General features: G+C 53.3%; 10 protein-coding genes across 10 annotated transcripts, besides 5 other annotated features; 3 read left to right on the plus strand and 7 right to left on the minus strand.

Moving 5' to 3' along the window:
* Positions 1–49: 49 nt before the first annotated feature.
* On the minus strand, positions 50–808 carry ACLA_044120 (uncharacterized protein; the record flags this gene model as incomplete). Its single annotated transcript, XM_001275117.1, has 1 exon — positions 50–808. The coding sequence occupies one exon, from the start codon at positions 806–808 to the stop codon at positions 50–52; it is 759 nt and encodes a 252-aa protein (XP_001275118.1).
* A 19-nt stretch (positions 809–827) lies between these two features.
* Positions 828–1,173, minus strand: ACLA_044130 (uncharacterized protein; the record flags this gene model as incomplete). Its single annotated transcript, XM_001275118.1, has 2 exons — positions 828–1,021; positions 1,107–1,173. The coding sequence occupies 2 exons, from the start codon at positions 1,171–1,173 to the stop codon at positions 828–830; spliced, it is 261 nt and encodes an 86-aa protein (XP_001275119.1).
* A 1,171-nt stretch (positions 1,174–2,344) lies between these two features.
* Positions 2,345–2,368: a microsatellite.
* Positions 2,369–2,384: 16 nt separating this feature from the next.
* Positions 2,385–4,079, plus strand: ACLA_044140 (uncharacterized protein; the record flags this gene model as incomplete). The annotated part of the gene is made up of 1 exon (XM_001275119.1): positions 2,385–4,079. The coding sequence occupies one exon, from the start codon at positions 2,385–2,387 to the stop codon at positions 4,077–4,079; it is 1,695 nt and encodes a 564-aa protein (XP_001275120.1).
* A 439-nt stretch (positions 4,080–4,518) lies between these two features.
* ACLA_044150 (putative antigenic thaumatin domain protein) lies at positions 4,519–5,031 on the minus strand (the record flags this gene model as incomplete). Its single annotated transcript, XM_001275120.1, has 1 exon — positions 4,519–5,031. One exon carries the CDS (start codon positions 5,029–5,031, stop codon positions 4,519–4,521), a length of 513 nt encoding a protein of 170 aa, XP_001275121.1.
* Positions 5,032–5,166: 135 nt separating this feature from the next.
* Positions 5,167–5,189: a microsatellite.
* A 1,262-nt stretch (positions 5,190–6,451) lies between these two features.
* On the minus strand, positions 6,452–7,941 carry ACLA_044160 (haloalkane dehalogenase family protein; the record flags this gene model as incomplete). Its single annotated transcript, XM_001275121.1, has 3 exons — positions 6,452–7,133; positions 7,190–7,374; positions 7,429–7,941. 3 exons carry the CDS (start codon positions 7,939–7,941, stop codon positions 6,452–6,454), a joined length of 1,380 nt encoding a protein of 459 aa, XP_001275122.1.
* Positions 7,942–8,012: 71 nt separating this feature from the next.
* Positions 8,013–8,033: a microsatellite.
* Positions 8,034–8,768: 735 nt separating this feature from the next.
* ACLA_044170 (MARVEL domain-containing protein) lies at positions 8,769–9,430 on the minus strand (the record flags this gene model as incomplete). Its single annotated transcript, XM_001275122.1, has 4 exons — positions 8,769–8,895; positions 8,946–9,068; positions 9,128–9,231; positions 9,287–9,430. The coding sequence occupies 4 exons, from the start codon at positions 9,428–9,430 to the stop codon at positions 8,769–8,771; spliced, it is 498 nt and encodes a 165-aa protein (XP_001275123.1).
* Positions 9,431–10,716: 1,286 nt separating this feature from the next.
* Positions 10,717–10,751: a microsatellite.
* Positions 10,717–10,752: a microsatellite.
* A 25-nt stretch (positions 10,753–10,777) lies between these two features.
* On the minus strand, positions 10,778–11,801 carry ACLA_044180 (RTA1 domain-containing protein; the record flags this gene model as incomplete). Its single annotated transcript, XM_001275123.1, has 3 exons — positions 10,778–11,388; positions 11,451–11,543; positions 11,600–11,801. The coding sequence occupies 3 exons, from the start codon at positions 11,799–11,801 to the stop codon at positions 10,778–10,780; spliced, it is 906 nt and encodes a 301-aa protein (XP_001275124.1).
* Positions 11,802–13,685: 1,884 nt separating this feature from the next.
* Positions 13,686–14,642, plus strand: ACLA_044190 (uncharacterized protein; the record flags this gene model as incomplete). The annotated part of the gene is made up of 3 exons (XM_001275124.1): positions 13,686–13,718; positions 13,862–14,260; positions 14,394–14,642. The coding sequence occupies 3 exons, from the start codon at positions 13,686–13,688 to the stop codon at positions 14,640–14,642; spliced, it is 681 nt and encodes a 226-aa protein (XP_001275125.1).
* A 1,426-nt stretch (positions 14,643–16,068) lies between these two features.
* On the plus strand, positions 16,069–18,351 carry ACLA_044200 (catalase/peroxidase; the record flags this gene model as incomplete). The annotated part of the gene is made up of 1 exon (XM_001275125.1): positions 16,069–18,351. The coding sequence occupies one exon, from the start codon at positions 16,069–16,071 to the stop codon at positions 18,349–18,351; it is 2,283 nt and encodes a 760-aa protein (XP_001275126.1).
* A 621-nt stretch (positions 18,352–18,972) lies between these two features.
* Positions 18,973–20,048, minus strand: ACLA_044210 (DUF3632 domain-containing protein; the record flags this gene model as incomplete). Its single annotated transcript, XM_001275126.1, has 3 exons — positions 18,973–19,496; positions 19,560–19,632; positions 19,719–20,048. The coding sequence occupies 3 exons, from the start codon at positions 20,046–20,048 to the stop codon at positions 18,973–18,975; spliced, it is 927 nt and encodes a 308-aa protein (XP_001275127.1).
* Positions 20,049–20,587: the final 539 nt, after the last annotated feature.

Genomic DNA, 20,587 nt, shown 5'->3' on the forward strand with positions numbered 1-20,587 from the left:
AGACCCCCCATGTCTCCTTCGAAGGTCCGCAAAATCGGTTCCAAAACACTCAACAGATCACAGTCATGCCGTATTTTACGTTTTCTGCTACGATCCCAGATGGTGCCATTTCCCTGTGTGCTTTCGATCTCCGTAGAAGACCGTCCACGAATTCAAGACTGAACCCTTCATATGGCTCATCAGGGAAAGGAAACTCGAGACCGGCGATCTTCAAGCCCTTGATCAGTGCACCGAGTTGCAGCGAGATGCATTCAGAGCAGCAATTATTCTCTTCAGCAGTCAGTGTATCATACAAGTCCTTGATTTCGGATATCAATTGTCTCAATTTTTTTTCACAGCGGATGTTGAGTTGATCTGCACTCCGAGTTATTTGAGATTCCAGGCTGTAGAAAGAAAGATAGTACGTGCTGATGATTATAGAAGGCATGGGCAAGCTAGAGTAGATTCTGCCCTGGCTCTCCGTGAGAGCGACCTTCGTAGCAGCATAGAAGAGATCTGGCTCCCGGAAGACCCTTGCAATAAATATCCAATTTACAGCGTCTCCGACGGGAATTTCTTCCCGGGGCGACAGACAGTCAATCCAATTATTCATCATGACATGCACTGGCCTCTGGCAGGAATAGAAATTGGCGATCTCGGCGATATGGGTCAGAGTGCTGAGCTCGACTTTTCGGGGAACCTCTAGCGCACAGCCGTGGACGATATTCATCAGGATTAACATTGCGTCCAAATCCCACAAGTCCATTGGGATCTCCGCAAAGCCTTTCGTATAGACAGTCTCTGACTCATTCCAACCATCGTTGAACATGGTTTTGAAAACGGGAGAGCTAAGGGCGAGATGTTTCGAGAAGACGCGCATGCGAATGCACTCTTGTCCGGCTTTCCTCGACTTTGACGGCGGCAACCGCAGAGGCAGAGCGCGCTTGTTCGTGGGAATCAGAATCAGGAGTATTCAAAGTCGCGGGGACATTACTCTCGTCTGTGTCGATGGCCATCGCGTCGGATCCGCCAGCAGTGCTTGCTGCACTCTTTCTCGGAGTACCTTTCTCTGGAAGACACAGGTGGTTAGCAGTTGAAGTAAAGTTCTGTATCAGAAAGAGACACACTGGAGCCTGGCTTGGGAAACAGGAACATCACGTCTCCCCGCGGGTCCAGTATGTAGGTTGCCTCCATTATGACTTGCGAGATGATGTGCCGCTCAGGAGTAAAAGAGGTCAGGAAAAGAACTCTAGCTGGGCATATGACTTCTGACACAACTTGGCTGTGAGAGAATTGTCGTGATGTTGAATACTAGCAGAGATGGAAGAGCAGGAAGAGACTGAGCAGAGTGGACTGTTGAGAGTGGTGTTGTGGAAACAGACATATTCCTGGAAGTGTTGGGTAGGGAAGCTGTGAGAAGTGAGGCCATCCATTGACCTCTGTCCTCCTTCCATACCCACACCCCTCTTCTTTCATATGCATTTACGGTTATCCTCTAAGACTAAGAAGCTACCGATGATTCAGACATACTCTACAGACTCTTCTCACGATCATAATAATCCTGGATAGCTTCAGAATCACCAGAGTGCTGAACCCATGGCTCCCATACAACCTGATATCATCTCTCTATTGTCGGTCAGTCCTCGGCATTACCCGGTCTTTCAATTGATCAATAAATCCAATCTCAATCCACGGTCTCAGAGCAGGCTGAAGACACCGTGTTCCCCTCCCTATTGGCGACAAAAAAGACAAACCGCATTCTTAGCTCCGCCCTGACCTAAAACTTGGTCAATCACCAGTTCGGCATCGGGGAAGACCATATGGGAGCCACGCCATCGTGTCGATCAACCTTGCACAGTTCTTTTGCGACCAATGAGACAGGTTAGAATGGATAAAGCAACACGGGAGTTTCCAGAATTGTGGGTCATGCCGGAAATCTTGCTGGCACTTGGGTGAATGGTTCGTGCCCAGGCCCCCAGACTCAAGCCCTGAAGAGATTAAATACCTCAGTTTGCCTGGCTCGTGCAGACACTGTGCAGGTGTAGTATGAGACACTTTGGTCTGGAGGGTCTACCTGAGTGAATGGCGGAAGGATACGGGTCAGTATAGTCACAGTATATGTCATCTGGTTGGCTACAGGGTGAGTTGGTGCAGAGTCGACAAAGGAATAATCCGGACGATCAAAGGTGAGTATTGACAATGCATTCACTGGTAGCATGAGGGTGCTCAATTGCGGTCTGAGTAGTCCATCAGTACGTGTCATCTCTTCTATCCGTTAAATTTCTGTAGATGTTGTCTCCTTTTCCATTCTCCTCATTCCATCTCCTCTGCATCGTTCTCATACCAACGACCTCAACAGTGCAAGACAAGAACTCAAAACAAGAACTCAAGACAGCCACTGCAACATGGCTCCTCTCCTCAGCAAGCCAGAGGTCGGTAAAGACGACGAGATCATGCTGAAGTACAGGATCTCCCCCCTCTCGGATCTCAGACTCCATATCTACCACGCGTGGGTGGGCATCTGGCTCTCGAGCAAGAACGAAACGGCTCTGCCCCCTCCCAAATGGACAGTCGAGGAGCTGGGCCAGTTCTTCCACGACTGGAAGCTCCACAATCTGCTTGACATTGAGCTGCTCAAGTCCATCGTGCAGTCGTTCCAGAGCCACGTCGCCAGCGGAAACATCACCCTCGGCGGCGATGTGCCGCCCTCCTGTGCAGAAACCAACATCCTCTCGCAGGCATACAACCCGCAAACCGAATGCTCCTGCAACGGCCTCTACCCCGTCCCGGATGGCATGACTGTCGACGCCGTGCTCAAGCAGACATCCTGCAGCGCCATCGCCGCCATGCTCTCCGCGCAGCACGACGTCGCTACCAGACAGACCGAATGGTCCAGCCGCAACGGCGCGATCTTCACTGCACCCAAGCTCGCCGCGGCAGTCAACGAGCTCGTCCTCGCCAACGCAGACGCCCAGCCCGCTCCGCGCAGCTGCACCAACCAGCCCATCCCCGCGATCACCGCGCCAGACCGCCGTCCCAGCAAGGAAACCGACTCGGACCCGCGCCTCCACAACACCCTCTTCCCGACCTTCGAGGGCATCAAGCTCTGCGCCGACGCCAAGCACCTCTTCGCCATGGCCTGCGGCGCGTCCGCGCTCGACCGCGGCCTGCTTGCCGCCATCGCCGACTCCGGCAACGACATCCTCATCGGCGACTACGCCGACGCCGCGTCCCCAACCACGCTCGCCCGACTCCAGCGCACCGGCGCCGCAGCCACGGCCTTCCTCAAAATGTGCCACCTCGCCGGCACCCTCACGGACTGGCAGTTCAACACGCTCGCCGCGGCAATCATTCAATTCCGCGTCCTCGGCTACCACCGCGACCACGCCCGCAACCGCCTGCCCCCCGCCATCCACGGCAGCCGCATGACCGGCGTCACCGTCCACCGCCACGTCGACATCGCCATCTTCCACGGCGTGCTCCCCGCATCGCTGGTCACGGGCGCCCAGCTCTCCGAACCAGCCTACATGCGGCTCTCCGAGGCCTGCACGCTCATCAACGACCTCGTCGACCTCCGCAGCGACGCCATGCGCCGCCAGCGCGAGAACGTCGTCCTCCGCGGCTTTCCCGCCACCACCAGCGCCTGCGCCTACCTCGACGGCCTGCTGACCCGCCTCCTCACCGCCGTCTGCGGGGTGATGGCCGAGGGCAAGCTGGGCGCGCTGGTCGTCATGGCGTTCTGCAACTGGGCCGTCATGGCGTCGCATCATAAGCTGTTTGAGCTGGTGGGCGGCGTGGTGCCGGTGCGTGGCTCGCCGGCCTGTCGCTACAAGTCGGTGGAGGACGGGGCGCTGTATGCGCGCTTGCTGGCGCTGCTGGAGCCGTTCGGGACCCTGGGCGAGTGGAAGCCCGATCTGCGCCGCAGGAGAGCCATGCTCGACCAGATGTATGGCCTGGCGCGGATGTCGGCGGATTCGCATGTCGGTTGGTTGGCGGATGTGACGCGCGCGTTGCTGCAGCCGGCCCAGTTGAGACGCATTGTGGATGTGGTGCACTATGAGTGGAAGGGGGGGGTGGGGGATGTTGAATATTGTCCGTAGAATGGGGCGGTCTTGGATCATTACAGACTGTACAGTCAAGGAAAGTGGAGATAGAGTATGCGGATACGACGAGACGGAATTACGAATAGAATGAGGGTATGATAATGCAATTTTGTTTTGCGTTTCTTTCTTTGTAGTGACGACTGCCCTGGTCGACCAAAGTCAAACGGGTTCAACATACTAGAATACAACCAGTCTACACGACGAAGCCAACGAAGGGAACGTAAATCCAAAAAATCTATTCAAAAAGACGGTATCGACCATATAAATCTATCTATGTGGCGTGAAATCCGGTCAGGCATAATCGTGCGCCCATGGACTCGTGTGACTCGTAAACGAAAGAACAAGGCCCGCCTTATTGCGTTCCTCCAGCCCATATCCCCCAGGGTAGGTATGGATGTATAAGAAAAGAAGCACTTCCCAACAACAGGTCTGCCGCTTAGCCCAGGTTCAGGGTAAAGGCAGCGTTCGCGCCACAGGCACGGGTGTTGTGGTCATCCGGGAACTGGTACGACTCGGCGCAGTTGGCATCGCCCGGCGCACAGGTGGCGATGGGGCAGCTGGCGTCGTCGATGGTGACGCCGAAGCCGGCGTTGATGAGCGACGACTGGGCGTGCAGGTCGATGGACGACAGGTCCCAGTAGAGGACGTTGTCGGACTCGGACTTGGTGTACTCGAACTGCAGCACGGACGCGGTGTCGGACACGGCGGACAGCTTGATGGAGACGCCGCCGCCGTTGGGGTTGATGCGCCACGCCTCGGTGTAGGAGGCGCCTGGGGCGAGCGTCTGCATCGCGTTGGCCGTGTCGGAGACAGACCACAGGTAAACTGGCTCGGCCAGGTTGTTCTTGATCTCAACGGCGCCGCTGGACGCGCGAGGAGCGACGGGGAGGGCCGAGGCCGTCAGCGCGAAGGTCGCAGCGGCGAGAGTGAAGATCTTAGAGAAAGACATTTTGGTTGAGTAGAAAGAGAGGAATCGTCGAGATTCGTAGTGAATGTAGAAGAGTAGAAAGGAGAGACTTGTGTTGGAAATAAAGAGTAAAAGACAGTGGAGGATCAACCTCGAGTCACAGGATGAAACTATTCGGAATAGAATAGAATAGAATAAAAGAAGGACTTAGTTTGAAGAAGGAAATCTGGAGAGAGGGAGGGGGCATCACGGCCTTATTTATCTTCTCGCAGATGGCCTAATCATCTGTGGGCCATACGAAGGATTGCAGAAGCGCCTCATTAGAGAGATCCAAAACGCCGTGAAGCCTTAGCCGAGATGGTACCTGAGCAGAGGATTCCCTTCCCAGCACAGTAGTCGGAGCAGATTGGCCACAATCGCCCCAGGACCCAATGGACGAAGACACATGGCAGTGGTACCTGGGCTAGTTGGGCGAATCAGCATGCATATGAGGGGAGGAAACCCTTCACTGGTGCCTGAATCACTCTGAATCACTCCGGTGAGCAGTAAGTAATAGTGGTAGTTCTTCCTGTCTGTCCCTGTCTGTCCCATGGGACTGGTGACATTGTAGACGCTCTAGTTCTACAAGTCTCTATAAAGAAAGGCTTAGGGACAAAGACACAAGTCAATAACAGTGCGTTTCCCATGGTTGACACACCACCGGATATAGTATGATTGGCTGGATGTACCAAAAAGCCCTACTGGATTCGGCTAGCCAAACTCTCCAACACAAAACAATCCAGCAGAATTTTCTACTCGGCCCGTGGATGACACTGTACAATTGAACCAATGGCCATTGTCCGCTCTACACTCACAAGTCACGGCAGCGTGGCAATATCCTCAACTCTCAAGTGTCTGGATCTGGGTCGGGATGCCGCTTAGCTCCTTTGAACTCGCTTCAAGGCCCGTCCGCCATCTCATTGGTGAGCCAGTGCAACCAGGATGCGTCCAGGATGTCTGCCGTCTCTTCCGGAAAATTTTCGAAAACATTCAAGGGTTTACTAGCCAAGAGGACAAGGTGTTGGGGGGATGTGCTGTGCTGGATAGAGCCTGGCAGGGACAACTGGACGAGTCCGCGGAGTATTATTAATAATGATGATAATATGGAAGATTTTGCCCTTTTGTGCTCGCTGCTGACGCCGCTTCTGGCCCGGCCTGGCTCAGTCTAGAGTAGAGGGGGTGGATTCACCCCAAGCAAACTCTATCGAAGAGCCAGGATAAAGAAATTAAGTGGCTTGAAGCCTGTATGCCCTACACGGGAGGAGTTAACACTAGACCTAGGGTGAGAACCAAAAGTACGTATCTCATTTCAAACGCTCTCAACATGAGATGCATCCAGGGTCAAGCACACCACGCCGCCGGATGGAAAATACAAAGAAAGCACCCCGCTCTCACCTGCGTACAAAGATCATCGGAAATCCCCTCACCCTCCAGCCGGGGTGTGGCGCTGCCGTGCCAGTCTGGCAACCAGATCTCCAACCACTGCCGGCTTCTCCTCGGTGGGATAGTGCCCTGCCCCGTCGAGCCAGACTCCGTACGGGGCCCAGTTGGCCATCAGGCGCGGGTTAACGGATCGCACCAGAACATCCTTACTATCTTTCAAGAACGGATCCATGTCGCCGAACACCACGGCCAGATCCAGCTGCTGCGCCTTGGCGCTGGATTTCCAGAAGCTGCGGATCTCGCCGTCGCGGACAGCCAGGCGCGCCTGCGCGTTCAGGTTGTCGAAGTGCGAGGGACCAGCAAGCCCCTCGGCCAGTTTCCAGAGCCAGGTCTGTCGCATGCAGTTGAGGATGATGCGGGGGACGACTGGCGCCATGTGCGAGAAGCGATAGATGCTGGACTTGGCGCTTCCGGGGAGTTGTTGGTAGGGTGCGGTGTAGCCTTCAAGATCTTTCTGCGAGATGTTAGGCGACAGGAAGCGCATGACGGCAGACTCCGGGGTGCATCCGCCCAGAATCTCGGTGGTCATGGCCCAGATGGCGTAGGGGAGGCTGTTATGTAGGCTCGTTTCGCTCGGACGGGGGGGGAGGAAAGAATCGAGCAGAAGGAGGCTGGTACAGCGAGACTTGGGTAGCAGAGGCATCGTGCACGCGGCGACGCAACTGAACGATCATGTCAGTGGTCGCGTCATACAAAGATCGGACAGCAGTAGACTCACCCTCCCCAATCATGCGCGACAAGGGTCGCATCCTCAACGCCCGTGTGTTCGAAAAACTGCATCAGAGTACGCGTGTGCAGTTCAATGGTGATCGCCTCCGGACGCAAGATCTTGTCACTGCGACCATGTCCCAGCCAGTCCACCGCGTATACTTCATGGCCGCGCTCCAGCAACGCAGGGAATACCTAGACACAAACAACCATTAGCACCATCCCACCATAAGGACCGAGTGTACTCACATCCCGCCACATAAAGCTCCAGCTCGGATTCCCATGCAGGAACACGATCGGCCGATGCGTCGTCTTGACGTCCTGGGCAACACTGCGATAGCTCGGCTTGAGATGGACGTACCGCACCGTGGCCCCGCAGACGGTGAACTCCCCCGTGTGGTCTTGCCAGGGCATATTCGCCATCCATCCTTTGCCGTTTCGCTCGGTCCGGAGCACTTCGTCTCTGGCGAATCGGTGTTTTCCTTCCAGCTGGGCTTGGGCGACTGCGTCGGCCCGCTTCCTGTATTGTTCGGTGTCTCGGACCAGTGTGTTAGGGGTGACCAGCTTCGGTGCGTTCCACAATATCGTCGGGAGGGTCTTGTAGGCAAGTTTTAAGAGATACGGTAGAAGCAGCGCGTAGGCCAGGAGCGCGCGAATTATCGTGGAGGACAGGAGCACGGAGCTCAGGTAGCCGGAGCCCATGATCGTCAAGGCTATGACAGCCTTGACCGAGCCTTTGATCTGGCGGTATAGCGACGCCATTCTGATGAGGTTGTAGAATGACTGAGACTGCCTATCTGGTGTTGCAGTGCAGTGAAGAGTAAATACTAAGAAGAGAGAGAGAGAGAGAGAGAATGGTGGAGGGAGAAGAAGAAGCAACAGATGAAGGATGATTGGGCGGTGACATCATCGCCCGGAATGGGTCTCCAAGAATCGCCTCGGGCTACTATTTCATGTCTAGACTACTATATCCGAATGGATGCAAAAAGGCCGAGATAATAATACGATCATAATGTCAAGATAGAATCATGGTTATGTCAGAAGTGGTCAACAGTCTCTCAAAAGTACAGGCAAATCTCACGATGATGCTATGGGAGCTACCACTTCAATTATTCTATACACCCCATACACCCACAATCTACAGTATCAGGTCGGATTCATTGATGGCTATTGCATGTGTTCCTAGCTTTCCTAGCCATTGATCATTGTGTACTCCAGTCAACTTGCTCATATATTAGAATAATGGACGAAATATATGTAACCAATCTCATTACTATCTTGACTCGCTAAATATATACCACATAACATAGATCCAAACGAACGTATACAATAAACATCACATCACACATCTCACATAAAGAGCATAACCGAGTCGTATATTAATTATTAGGCGACCATGAATATGTCGCTATCCGAAAGGAAATCAATCACTGTAGCGTCCTCGTCATCCAAGAATCAAAAAGTCGCATGTCGCTGCGTAGTCGTTATCGTGCAATTCAAAGTCAGGTCATTCGAAATGACCGGAATCCAGATAGGTGAGTTCTATCAAGAGTGTCTTCAAAGACTGAGTGTCTTCGAAGGCGAAGTGTTTATGCAGCGGCAGGAGCATCCAGGGGAGCGCGGGGGCTGTCGTGCTTGTCATCGTAAGGGGTCGTCTCGCGGCGCTGGGCCCAGAGGTTGAGAACCTCGAAATGGATGGCGAGGAGGGTGAAGATACTATCCTAGTCTTAGTATGATCCAAAAACGATTGGAGCAGGGGGGCTCACAAGGTCAGGAAGATGAACGCTTCGTTGGCCTTCTTGAGAGAGCAGCTGGCACCGGGGGGAGCGTTGAAGGCGCAGTTGTGCCAGTTGTAGTCTTGCGCGGCGAAGATAAAGGCCGTCAACCAGCTGGAGGAATGGACGAATGAGTATGAGGATACACAGACGTAGGAGGAGGGGTTACGTACAGGTACGAGAAGATGATATCGATCGGCAGGACGAATCGGCTCAGCTTATGGGGCAGAAACGGGGACGCGAACGCGGGGAGGAAGAAGGCAACCGACAGGGTGGACTGGACCCGTTAGCGAGACTCAAGATCAGAAGAAAGGGAATGGAGGATCACGTACGATGACTTCCCAGTAGATGGTATGTTGTCCCTTGGGCCACTTGTGGATGAAGTAGGAGGTGATACCCATGACAATGACCGCGCTGGACCACTGCATAAAGCGCAGGAAGAGCGCAACCGGGCGAGTAGCTGTTGTTGACAACATGATGGCGGATTAAGTGATATCAAATCTGAGTGCTATAGAAAGGTGGCTGAGGACTGAGCTTTGGGCGATATGAGTTGACCTGCTTGATGTGATCTGATTGTCTGAATTGAATTCTGCGGAGCATGATCTGAAGCTCTTAATATATGTCTGTTTCCATCGCCATCCCTGAGGCAAGAAGAAGGGCATTCAGCATTATGTCATATCCGCATCAGCCGTGAAGCTTTTCGACGAGAATCTTCGCCAGCGCATCATGCCATCAGCCCAGGATGATTCACGATGCAGCAAACCGCCCGCGATAAGTATCCTCATGTTTCTGGCAGCTGCCGTATCGTCGAATGAAAGCATGCAGAAGACCAGGGGTGGGGGATCTGACGCCATCATCGCGCTCGACACCATAACATTTAGCTCATCTCGGTCACTTAGAGTGCTAAGTTTGACTCACTCCCGTGGGTTCCGCATGCCGAGTTCCCGATTTACTATACTCCAACCCACTGGCGATCACGTTGTCAGGGTGGACGACAACCTTGTTCAGCCCTATATCAAGATCCAAAGATTGTACGCCAATGTGGGCTGGCCGCATCCCGACGCATCCTTAATTGGTGGGTCTGAAGATATTCCCGACGATCACCAGACCAGAACGATTCGTCTCTTTAGCTTCAACTATGCCCGACTGGGCAATTTGGCGAGTCCAGGCGGTTCCGAGAGGGAGAGCTATTTCTTGGCTCCTACAGCTAGCTAACTAACTATCTATGACAATTTTCGACCGGGATGCCTGTCAACCACGGCATCGTCATCCGACCATACACACCAACCACAAGTGAAGCCAAAAGTTCTGCGCCAACAATCTTTAGCGATCGAAAGAAAGACCTGCTGATCTCTGCATGAATGAAGAATTCGCAGAAAGCAACTCGGAATGCACTATCTCTGCTGAGGTGTGGTAGAACGCCCAAGAAAGACCTTTAGGAATCCGAACTAGCCGGCTCGGCGTGTTACTATTCACCAGGGATGTTATATGTTATATCGACAGGGACATAGATCACTCAAGAAGAACTCAAGAACTTAAGAACTTTGCTCGTCAAAACCGATATCTACGGAGTATACCCAGCTTCGTCTCGCATACAGATGGTCGGATCCACTGATGCCTCGGGATTGTCCGGATGAAAGGAAAAAACGCCATGGAACAAATCCAGTTGGCACACGAGAAACATCTCGAATGATCGATCTATTAGATGTAGCTCGAACAACGTTTGAACGGCAGAAAAAGAATAAAAAATTTATGTACAACCAAAAAAAGAAAAGAAAAAAAAAAAAAAAAAAAAAAACTCCCAACCCAAAAGTGCCGCTGGCTCATCGACTCCCCCGACCTTCAACGTCCTGCAACATTATATCGTCATCATCCCCAGCGACCGAAGCCAGCTTTGCCCCCTCGACAGGAGGCATGAACCACGCCGGATGCACCAGATTATATACCGCAACCGCCAGCACCATGGTGATGCCATCCAGCCCGATGAAAAACCACTCATGCGTGATCAGATACCCGCGCCACCCCTCCAGCAGCTCGATCGTTCGGTAGATACTCCGCACGTAGATACACACCACCGAGAATACCGTCGCCGCGAGCAGGTAGGTCATGCCGCGCGTGAACCGCGCGCGCAGATGCGGCCGGCGCGACCGCCGCAGGAAGTCCGCGCCACACACCACAAACGCTGTGATGGCCACCATCTGGAAGATGATACCCGCGACCATGGTGTTTGTGCCGGGCTCGGTGTTGCCGCCGGCTCGGCCGGATTCGGAGGATGCGAGCCCGCCGCCGGCGGCTTGCACCACGAGCGAGATGATGTCGCAGGTGCAGAAGATCCAGAGGTAGGATTTGGGGCGCAGGAATGAGCTCTCCGGGCCGAGGATCTGAATCATCCGGCCGAGGAGGATGTAGACGCCGGCCGTGAAGAAGGTCGGGGCTGGGGTTTGTTAGTCAACAGGCCTCGAGTTGGGGTCATCGCAGGTGACGAGAAGAACGTACCGATGATCAGGGTCGAGATCTGCATGAGGAATGCGTCAGGCTGGTAGGGACATACCGCCGACCAGGTTCGTGCTGCCCAGCCCAGTACCTCCGCTATATCGGTCAGCATTGCTGCATTGCCGCGGGAATTTGGTGGGGAGGAGACATACTCAGACAGCCGATTGCGAAGACGCAGCACCACCATTGTCGAGACCAGGCAAATTGGAAAGTATGGACGGCCATCGACAACCCGAACAACACGCAGAACACTATGCCCGCGGCGAGAGACGGCTTGTAGCCGTATGATGTTTCCAGGCCATCGATCAAAGGATGGCACGTGCTGTTGAGGACTTCTTGCCAGGCGGGGTCCATGATACTAGATCGGAGCTGGAATTCAAGGTAGACGTCTTCCACTGGTAACTTGTTGGTCAAACCGGTAGAGTTGACAGAGTCGTAACAGTTATTCGCAGCGCCTGAGACCAACGCTGATTTATACGACAGCCATGCTGGCAGGCAGCATCAAAATACGATACAAGACTCCACATACAGCACCGGCAAAACCGATCAGGGGTGGCTTCCCACAGCCTCCAAAGTCCAACCTCTCTGCCTGGGGAAATGGTGGATTAGATCCCTCGATCTGTATGGCCGACGGATGTCAACTATCAAGCGCAGCCACCACCATTCTCCCCGACGTGGCTATCTAGTACTTAGTGCTTACTGTTCGTGTCAAATCAACGGACAATGGCAAGCTTGAATTAGACAAGGGCGTATGGAATTCACCAGCCTAAGTTCCTATTGGTAGGGGCCTCACTGCTCTCAATAGCACCAGGATTAAACATCAAGCTTATCTCACCCGGGGTTAGTCGCCAAGACAGCAGTCGTGATAGGAGGACGGATATATATATAGTTAAAAATGGGTCTGACGTCCGCATAATGCTTCAGCCTTGAGGCTAACCTCTCGTGTCAGCCGCACAGGATTCAGGCAATAATATTCTTTAAGGTTCGTGAGGAACCCCCAAGTCCCAACAAACAACAATAAGGTCTATCTAGGTCCAGCCCGAAACCTGGCGCTGGGTGAGTGGTGAGTGGAGACAGGTTTCAATTATAAATCCTTGATCAATAAGGTTTGGTAAACTAGTGTCAAAGGAGTACTGCTTGCGAAGAGTTTTCAAGGTAGATGTCCTTATTCACAGACACTGTCACTCACCTCCGGAATTCAGTGTTCGCAGGCAAAGGTTGTAATCGTTGTATGTCATATGATATACGGCTCCTTTGTAGAGGAAACTATTCGTGATCCTTACAAGAAGTAGCAAGGCTACTACCACCAGGAACTGTGGTGCGACTCTACGGCCCAAGAGAAGGCTTTTTATCGCCGGTCAGCAACTGGACATCCGGAACATCCATCCTCTCAATCGCCTGAACAAGGTCGTGTAGCATATGCAGATGATCCCCTGTGGTTCAGGCACAAATGTCGGATATCTCCGATCACTCATGCAGTCTCCTCACTCCAAGTGCTCTGGATGTCCTGTGAGCCTCTTGTTCACAGGGTATATTTAGTCACTAATGCATGGAGCACTCTGGTTGGCCAGATAACCTCTCATACACGAGTGATAAACAGACGGCTACCCTGTAGGATGATAGATCTGAGAATCTCGGCTGTCATTTCCAGATGATTAATTGGCATATTAAGCATATTACAGAGTACTAATGAAGACTTTAGCGCATCCGATATCAAGACCCGCCGCACATCCTTTGAGCCGCATGGGCACTGCCTGTCATATCTGGTCATCATTTGATGCCTATGTATGGAGGATTAAAGTAATAGAAACCCCTTTTCGTTAACTTCATGATAATCATGGAGGCGGAAAGTTGCAAGATATTTCTCGATACGTTCTCAGAGGATCAATGGCTTTTATAGATACTCAACAAGGTCAGTCATAGGGTAGCCTAGTTTTTATATGATAGCGGAAGCATCTGTCTCAGATCGCCTTCTCCACAACTTCATTCATCATGCTGATCATACTATCCAGTTCTGGAGATCGACAGCTAAGGCCCCTGCACTGCACAGTCAGTGGATACCAGACTATTCTGAATAGAGAGATGGGTATAAGTTTCCCTGGGGTGCATATACATTGTTCCTAGCATCAATGAGTCTACTTCATGAGGACCTGCATATTGCGGTAAGCCATTCAAACTTCTGATGGGACAGACCAACAATCTCATAAACTGTCTACTAGCTCTTCCTCTCCAGTCACCATGTCTGGGGAAATCGACCATCTCTGTGCCCTGGTGGACCAAGCAGCTACACAGCATAGAAACAACCATAGCACCATCTACAATCGTAACGACCTCACCATACCAAAGGAAATCACCTCCAATGAAATCCGCACCCGGATGACGTCATCGCAAATCCCCTCGTTTTCCTCCAACAGATCCACGACCATCGCGTCGTGCGGACCTTTGCTCCGAGTTTGTTCCTCGTGGCGCTGGCACGCACTCTCGAATCCGGCCCGGCCGATCATCACCTTGACCTCACCTCTCTGATTTACATCGTCTCGGGCGAAGAAGCAAACCCCGTCAGCACATGTGTGGCCATCTCGCTGCTGCTCTACGGGCACGGAGCACCAGACAACGTGATCGCCCCTGGCTTTGGGATGACGGAGACCTGCGCCGGAGCGATCTACAATCCGTCCTGCCTGGGCTATGACCTGGCGCAGTGCTGCGGCATCCACATGAGAGTTGTCGGCGCCACGAGCACTCGGGAGGTCAGTGGGCCGATTGTGTTTGCGCGGGATTACAACAATGAGATCGCTATTGCTGAGGTGTTCATTGTGGGTTGATGGTTGAGGACGGGAGGTACGGCGAGGATCGATGGAGCAGGCAATCTCAGGCTGTCCGGCCGGACTAAGGATCTCAAGGCGGCGATTGAACAGGATAGGATGGAGGATGTCGCGCCGGGCTTAGTGGTCTGCTTTGCTACGCGGTCATCGGGCGCTGAGACCGAGCAGATCTGCGGATGATGTCCGGATGTGGTACCAGGTTCAAGCCACGATCACGCGCACGGTGCTGCTGTTCTCTGGCTCTCGTCCGTGCGTCCTCCCGCTGGATGCGTCGCATCTGCACAGAACCACGCTGGACAAGCTGTCTGGCTTGAAGCTGCGAACCGCACTGGAAGGCGGCGACTGCCACGCCCAGGAAGCGGAGAACCAATAGCTCCTCAAGCAATACCAAGATGAGATCTGGTCCCTCCCTAGTCAGCCCAACGGAGCAAGCCATCGGCATCGACGCAACCATGTTCGAAATCGGCTACGCCTCGTTGCGCGAGGCTTTACCCGAGAGGGGACTCTAGAGCACAACTGGGGCCGGGGGGGTTGGAACCGTGAGGGGTGTCTTGATTAGTAGTCAGTCATCAGTTACATTGACACACTAGTCAAGATGCATCGTCAGTAATGGACGGTCCCTCGTTGGTTTGATATTGCTTCTAGGTAGATACTATGCATTGTGCTAGAGTATGTCACGATGGGCTGATGTCCACAGATGTTGCATTCCTCCCTGCAAGCTGTAGGTGCAGATAATATATACCCAGGCCATAGACATACAGCCAGTGACATCCCATTCTTTGCATATTATTATCCGAGATGCCGTGGAAGTTTCCCACCTGAATAGGAAACCATTTGCGAAGATCCATGATAGCCCGCCCCTCATTGACACCAGGATGGACTTTCCTGATAGGACCAGGGGGAGGACGCCTGGACATGCAGCGGTGAGGTGGCAGAGCTTTGCTCGGATTCCTCGGATCTTCTATAGAATAGGATAGTACAGAGGAGGATAATCATCATAATACTCATACTAATAATCACTCTATCTAATTGCAGATACCATATATTCTTACTCTCCTAAATCCCCATTCTATCTCTTATTGAGTAGAAAACAGTCGGAGGAGGGGTGGTGTATGTCAAAAATCTGGGTAAAATGACAAATGTCACGTGATAGAAATACTCTGTAACCAATAGGAGAGTAGTATCTCAAAATCTAACTAATCAGATATCTAGATGTATATCACGTGATTTCAGTAGCCAACTAGAACTAACTAGGAGATGAGACCACACCTTATGAAAACATATATTATTATTTAGATAGTTGTCTACTAGGATATGGTAGTTACTAAAAAAGTCAAAATGACACGTCATTTTGGTCAGTTTGACATTTAGAATACCACCCCTAAGTCGGAGAGCGGCGGCAAGCGAGGTCCATTTCGGCAAAGACACTGCGGGGTTTGCCGACTCAATCCCGTCAGAAAAAGATATTGGCAAAGGCCGGCTGTGATTGGTCCAGTTAGAATACATGATCCAATACTTAACTCTGGTAGGCTTAACAGTGCTGAATCATCCGCGCTGGTCTGGCCCCGATGCTGAGAAATGCGGGGAAACAGGCCAGTGGCGGATTTTGCTGCAAGAAAAGAGTAGAAAGAGCTCGACAAAAGCTACGTAGCTATGGTCTAGCGGACAGTAGACTTCTGTTACTAAGAAGAACAGGCTGGCCGCGGTCTCTGCTGATTATAAAGTTCTCTCTCGACCCGTCCCCTCTTCCCGTCGTGATCTTTTCTTGACTGAAATATCAAACTGGCTACAAACCCACCATGGCTGAGAGCAAATGCCCCTTCAAGAGCCAGGGCTCACGGTCCAACGTCGCCGGCGGTGGCACTCGGAACACCGACTGGTGGCCTGAGCAGCTCAAACTCAACATCCTGCGCCAGCACACCACTGTCACCAACCCGCTGGGCGCCGACTTCGACTATGCCGCCGCCTTCAACACCCTCGACTACGATGCCCTCAAGAAAGACCTCACGGCGCTGATGACCGACTCGCAGGAGTGGTGGCCCGCAGATTTCGGCCACTACGGCGGTCTTTTCATCCGCATGGCCTGGCACAGCGCCGGTACCTACCGGGTGTTCGACGGCCGGGGCGGCGCCGGTCAGGGACAGCAGCGGTTCGCGCCCCTGAACAGCTGGCCCGATAACGTCAGTCTGGACAAGGCCCGGCGCCTGCTGTGGCCCATCAAGCAGAAGTACGGCGACAAGATCTCCTGGGCGGATCTGATGATCCTCACCGGTAACGTCGCCCTCGAGTCCATGGGCTTCAAGACCTTTGGCTTTGCCGGTGGTCGTGCGGATACCTGGGAGGCGGACGAGTCGGCCTACTGGGGCCGCGAGACCACCTGGCTGGGCAACGACGCTCGTTATGAGAAGGGCTTCTCGGGCTCCGACAAGCAGGGCACCGTCATTGCCGACGAGGCCTCGCACAAGACTACCCACTCCCGCGAGCTGGAGAACCCGCTCGCCGCCGCCCACATGGGTCTCATCTACGTCAACCCGGAAGGCCCCGATGGCAACCCCGATCCCGTGGCGGCTGCCCACGATATCCGCGTCACCTTCGGCCGCATGGCCATGAACGACGAGGAGACCGTCGCGTTGATTGCCGGTGGACACACCTTTGGCAAGACACACGGCGCCGCCCCTGCAGACAACGTGGGCAAGGAGCCCGAGGCTGCTGGTTTAGAGGCTCAGGGCCTGGGCTGGCAGAACAGCCACGGATCCGGCAAGGGCCCCGACACCATCACCAGCGGTCTGGAAGTCACCTGGACCAAGACCCCGACCAAGTGGAGCAACCAGTTCCTCGAGTATCTCTTCAAGTTCGACTGGGAGCTGACCAAGAGTCCCGCCGGCGCGCACCAGTGGGTGGCCAAGAACGCCGACGACATCATTCCCGACGCATACGACGCCTTCAAGAAGCACAAGCCCACGATGCTGACCACCGATCTGTCGCTGCGCTTCGACCCGGCTTACGAGAAAATCTCGCGTCGCTTCCTCGAGAACCCGGACCAGTTCGCCGACGCCTTCGCCCGCGCCTGGTTCAAGCTCACCCACCGTGACATGGGCCCGCGCGCCCGCTACCTCGGCCCCGAAGTCCCCGGCGAAGTCCTCCTCTGGCAGGACCCCATCCCCGCCGTCAACCACGCCCTGATCGACACCGTCGACACCGCCGCGCTCAAGCGCGACGTCCTCGCCACCGGCGTCAACCCTTCCAAGTTCATCTCCACCGCCTGGGCCGCCGCTTCAACCTTCCGCGGCAGCGACAAGCGCGGCGGTGCCAATGGCGCCCGCATCCGCTTCGCCCCGCAGCGCAGCTGGGAAGTCAACAACCAGCCCTGGCTGCAGGAGTCCCTGTCCGCCCTCGAGGGCGTGCAGTCCCGTTTCAACGCCTCCCGCCCCGACCGCAAGCAGGTCTCCCTCGCCGACCTGATCGTCCTCGCCGGCTGCGCCGCCGTCGAGCAGGCCGCCCACGACGCCGGCTTCCCCGTCCGTGTCCCCTTCACCCCGGGCCGCATGGACGCCTCCCAGGACGAGACCGACGTCGAGTCCTTCTCCCACATGGAGCCCATCGCCGACGGCTTCCGCAACTACGCCAAGCCCTACGTCCACGGCCGCGCCGAGCACTACCTCGTCGACAAGGCCCAGCTGCTCAACCTCTCCGCCCCTGAAATGACCGTCCTCGTCGGCGGCCTCCGCGTCCTCAACACCAACTACGACGGCTCCGCCCACGGCGTCTTCACGTCCCGCCCCGGTGTCCTCTCCAACGACTTCTTCGTCAACCTCCTCGACATGAACACCGCCTGGCAGGCCGGGCACAACGGTGAGATCTTCGAGGGCGCGGACCGCAAGTCCGGGGCTAAGAAGTGGACTGCTACGCGCGCGGATCTGGTCTTCGGATCGCATGCCGAGCTACGCGCCGTGGCTGAGGTGTATGCTAGTGCGGATGGCCAGAGGAAGTTCGTGAATGACTTTGTGGCCGCGTGGAATAAGGTGATGAATCTGGATCGGTTCGATCTGCAGGGGAAGCAGTTTATTTATCCCCGTCTGTAATGTATTTCAAGTTGATATCAGGATGATAGTATAATTCGATGTTTATGATCATTTCCCACTATCTACCTATAGCAAGGCTCCTCCCATCGGCCTTTCCCCCGGATTGTATCTGTGGGCGTCTGGCCTGTCCAGAGGGCTAATAGCTGAGCACTAGATAGTAACTGCCGGTGCCGCCGGATAATCGAAGGGACAGGTGAGGTTTTAGCTTACGCGCCCGCCATGTTTCAACTATCTCACTAGGTAAATGTAAGGATCACAAAGGGTCCTTTATGTATATAGCAGAGTTACCTTCATACAGAAGCCTACCTAAGAGGAGGCTCCCTTATAAGAGGGTATATACGTAGTTATATAATACTTAAAGATTATAACTACTATCTATAACTACTAAACTTAGGAATTTAGTAATAATCTCTTTAAATAAGAATATCTATCTTATCTCTATTTATAAGTATTCTCCTTTCATACTAGTTCACCAACTCTTATAGATTAAGGATCCTTATAGTAAAGCCATGGAAGCCTTGGCTCCGCCTCATCCATTTGCTTGTTCCGACAATACATGCTTAAAAAGCTAGCAAAAGTGCATAACTGGCCTGGTCACCCTATCCATGGGCACTTCAGCACTTAATGCACTTCGTTGTTTACCTCCTTTACTCGTTCTTCTTCATCCAGCTGGGCCCGGTCGTCCGTAGACAGATCTACCTTTTCCTCTTCCACGGCGTCACTTACCAGAGTGTCAAGGCCCTTCATGATATTATACGCCTCGTTGACCGCAGAGCTGATCTCCGGAGTATGCTGGGCTTGATCGGAAATCTCCATAAACCTTTTCGTCCACCTATGCCACAACTCCTCTCCAATCAGCTTGCAATTACCCTTTTTTTCGTTTTCTTTGAACAGCTCTTCACGAATACGAGACCCATTCATAACAAGGTATTGGGCAGCGACTATCACACGGCTGTCCCAAACGATCGTGGACGGGCCATGGCTGTCGAGGGCGTCATGGATGCCGAGACCTGGGTATTTAAATCCACCTGGATACTCATTCAATCCGGCCTTGACACAGCGCGAGAGGAATGCCGAGAAGTTCACCCAGACTTCGCATCGTTCCTGGAGCTCTGGGGAGTCGACACCGAGTTCGTGCTCGTCACCTGGGGAGGCTATGGGAAGGACCTGTCAACGATCGTTCATTAGAAAACAGTGAGTAGACGTACGATAACATTCATTCCAAGTCTCGGCCATCAATTCTGCGAAATCGGACTCGTTTTCAGAGGCTTTGGAATCTTTCTATACCGTGGTTAGTCCTGTTATGATTCTTGAATACGCTAGTCCTGCTCGGCAATGGTGGATCGCGGAGTAGCTATGGCACTCACCAGTAACTGAACAATCCTGTCCTGTCGTGTGTCGTTGTAGGGGATTAGTTGCGCCACGGTGAAAATCAGTTGATATAGGATAGATATGTATTCCCCTAGTTCTGTTCGCACGTCGTATTGCGCAAGAGGATCTGAGGAGGTCTTGGTATCAACCTCGTAGGCGTCGATTTGACAGGCTATCTCCTCGGTGATTTTGCCATCTTCTGTGGTCAGGAATGACCTGAGCAGGACCGCCAGCTTAAGATTGAGTGTATTTTCATCAGCCGAAGAGATTTGTTCATCAAGATAGGCCAAACAACTGTCCTGCGATTTGGTTATTTGTTTGTCCATTGCAAAGGCAAGAATAGCTTGTTCTTCTCGAAGGGTACCTTGACCGCGCAAGATCAGTTGAGAGGAATGGAAGCAGGTGAAAGGTCTTGGTAGCCTGTAGGATCAGTCCCTTAAGAGGGGAGGAATCCAACTAGCGAATCATAGCAACACTGACTATTTATTACGCAGCTCAACTGGACCTGGCGCTTATTTGGCGATGTGGCGTTGAGCTGATGGGCTTCGCCTGTCACTTTGTCTGATAGATTCCCGAGGTATGGAATGTCCCTGAAACAAATTCTATTGTTGGGGCTCCTGAGGAGAACTAAGTGGGAATCATAGGGTATACGTCCCAGGCCATTGCACAAGGACGGAAGGGAGCAGAAGCAAATCCATCAGAAAAAGAGTACCGCTACCAGTTAGGAAGTGATAGCTGGACACCTGTTGAGCTTAGTGGTGAGTATGCAACATGTAACAATTCCCAATCTCACTGAAGACTAGGTATCATTTGAATTCATATTTTAGATGAATTCGGAGACCGGAGCTTTCCGAGAACGAAAGAG

The sequence above is a fragment of the Aspergillus clavatus genome, genomic scaffold (assembly GCF_000002715.2).
Source record: "Aspergillus clavatus NRRL 1 1099423829792 genomic scaffold, whole genome shotgun sequence".
NCBI classification, from domain to species: Eukaryota; Fungi; Ascomycota; class Eurotiomycetes; order Eurotiales; family Aspergillaceae; genus Aspergillus; species Aspergillus clavatus.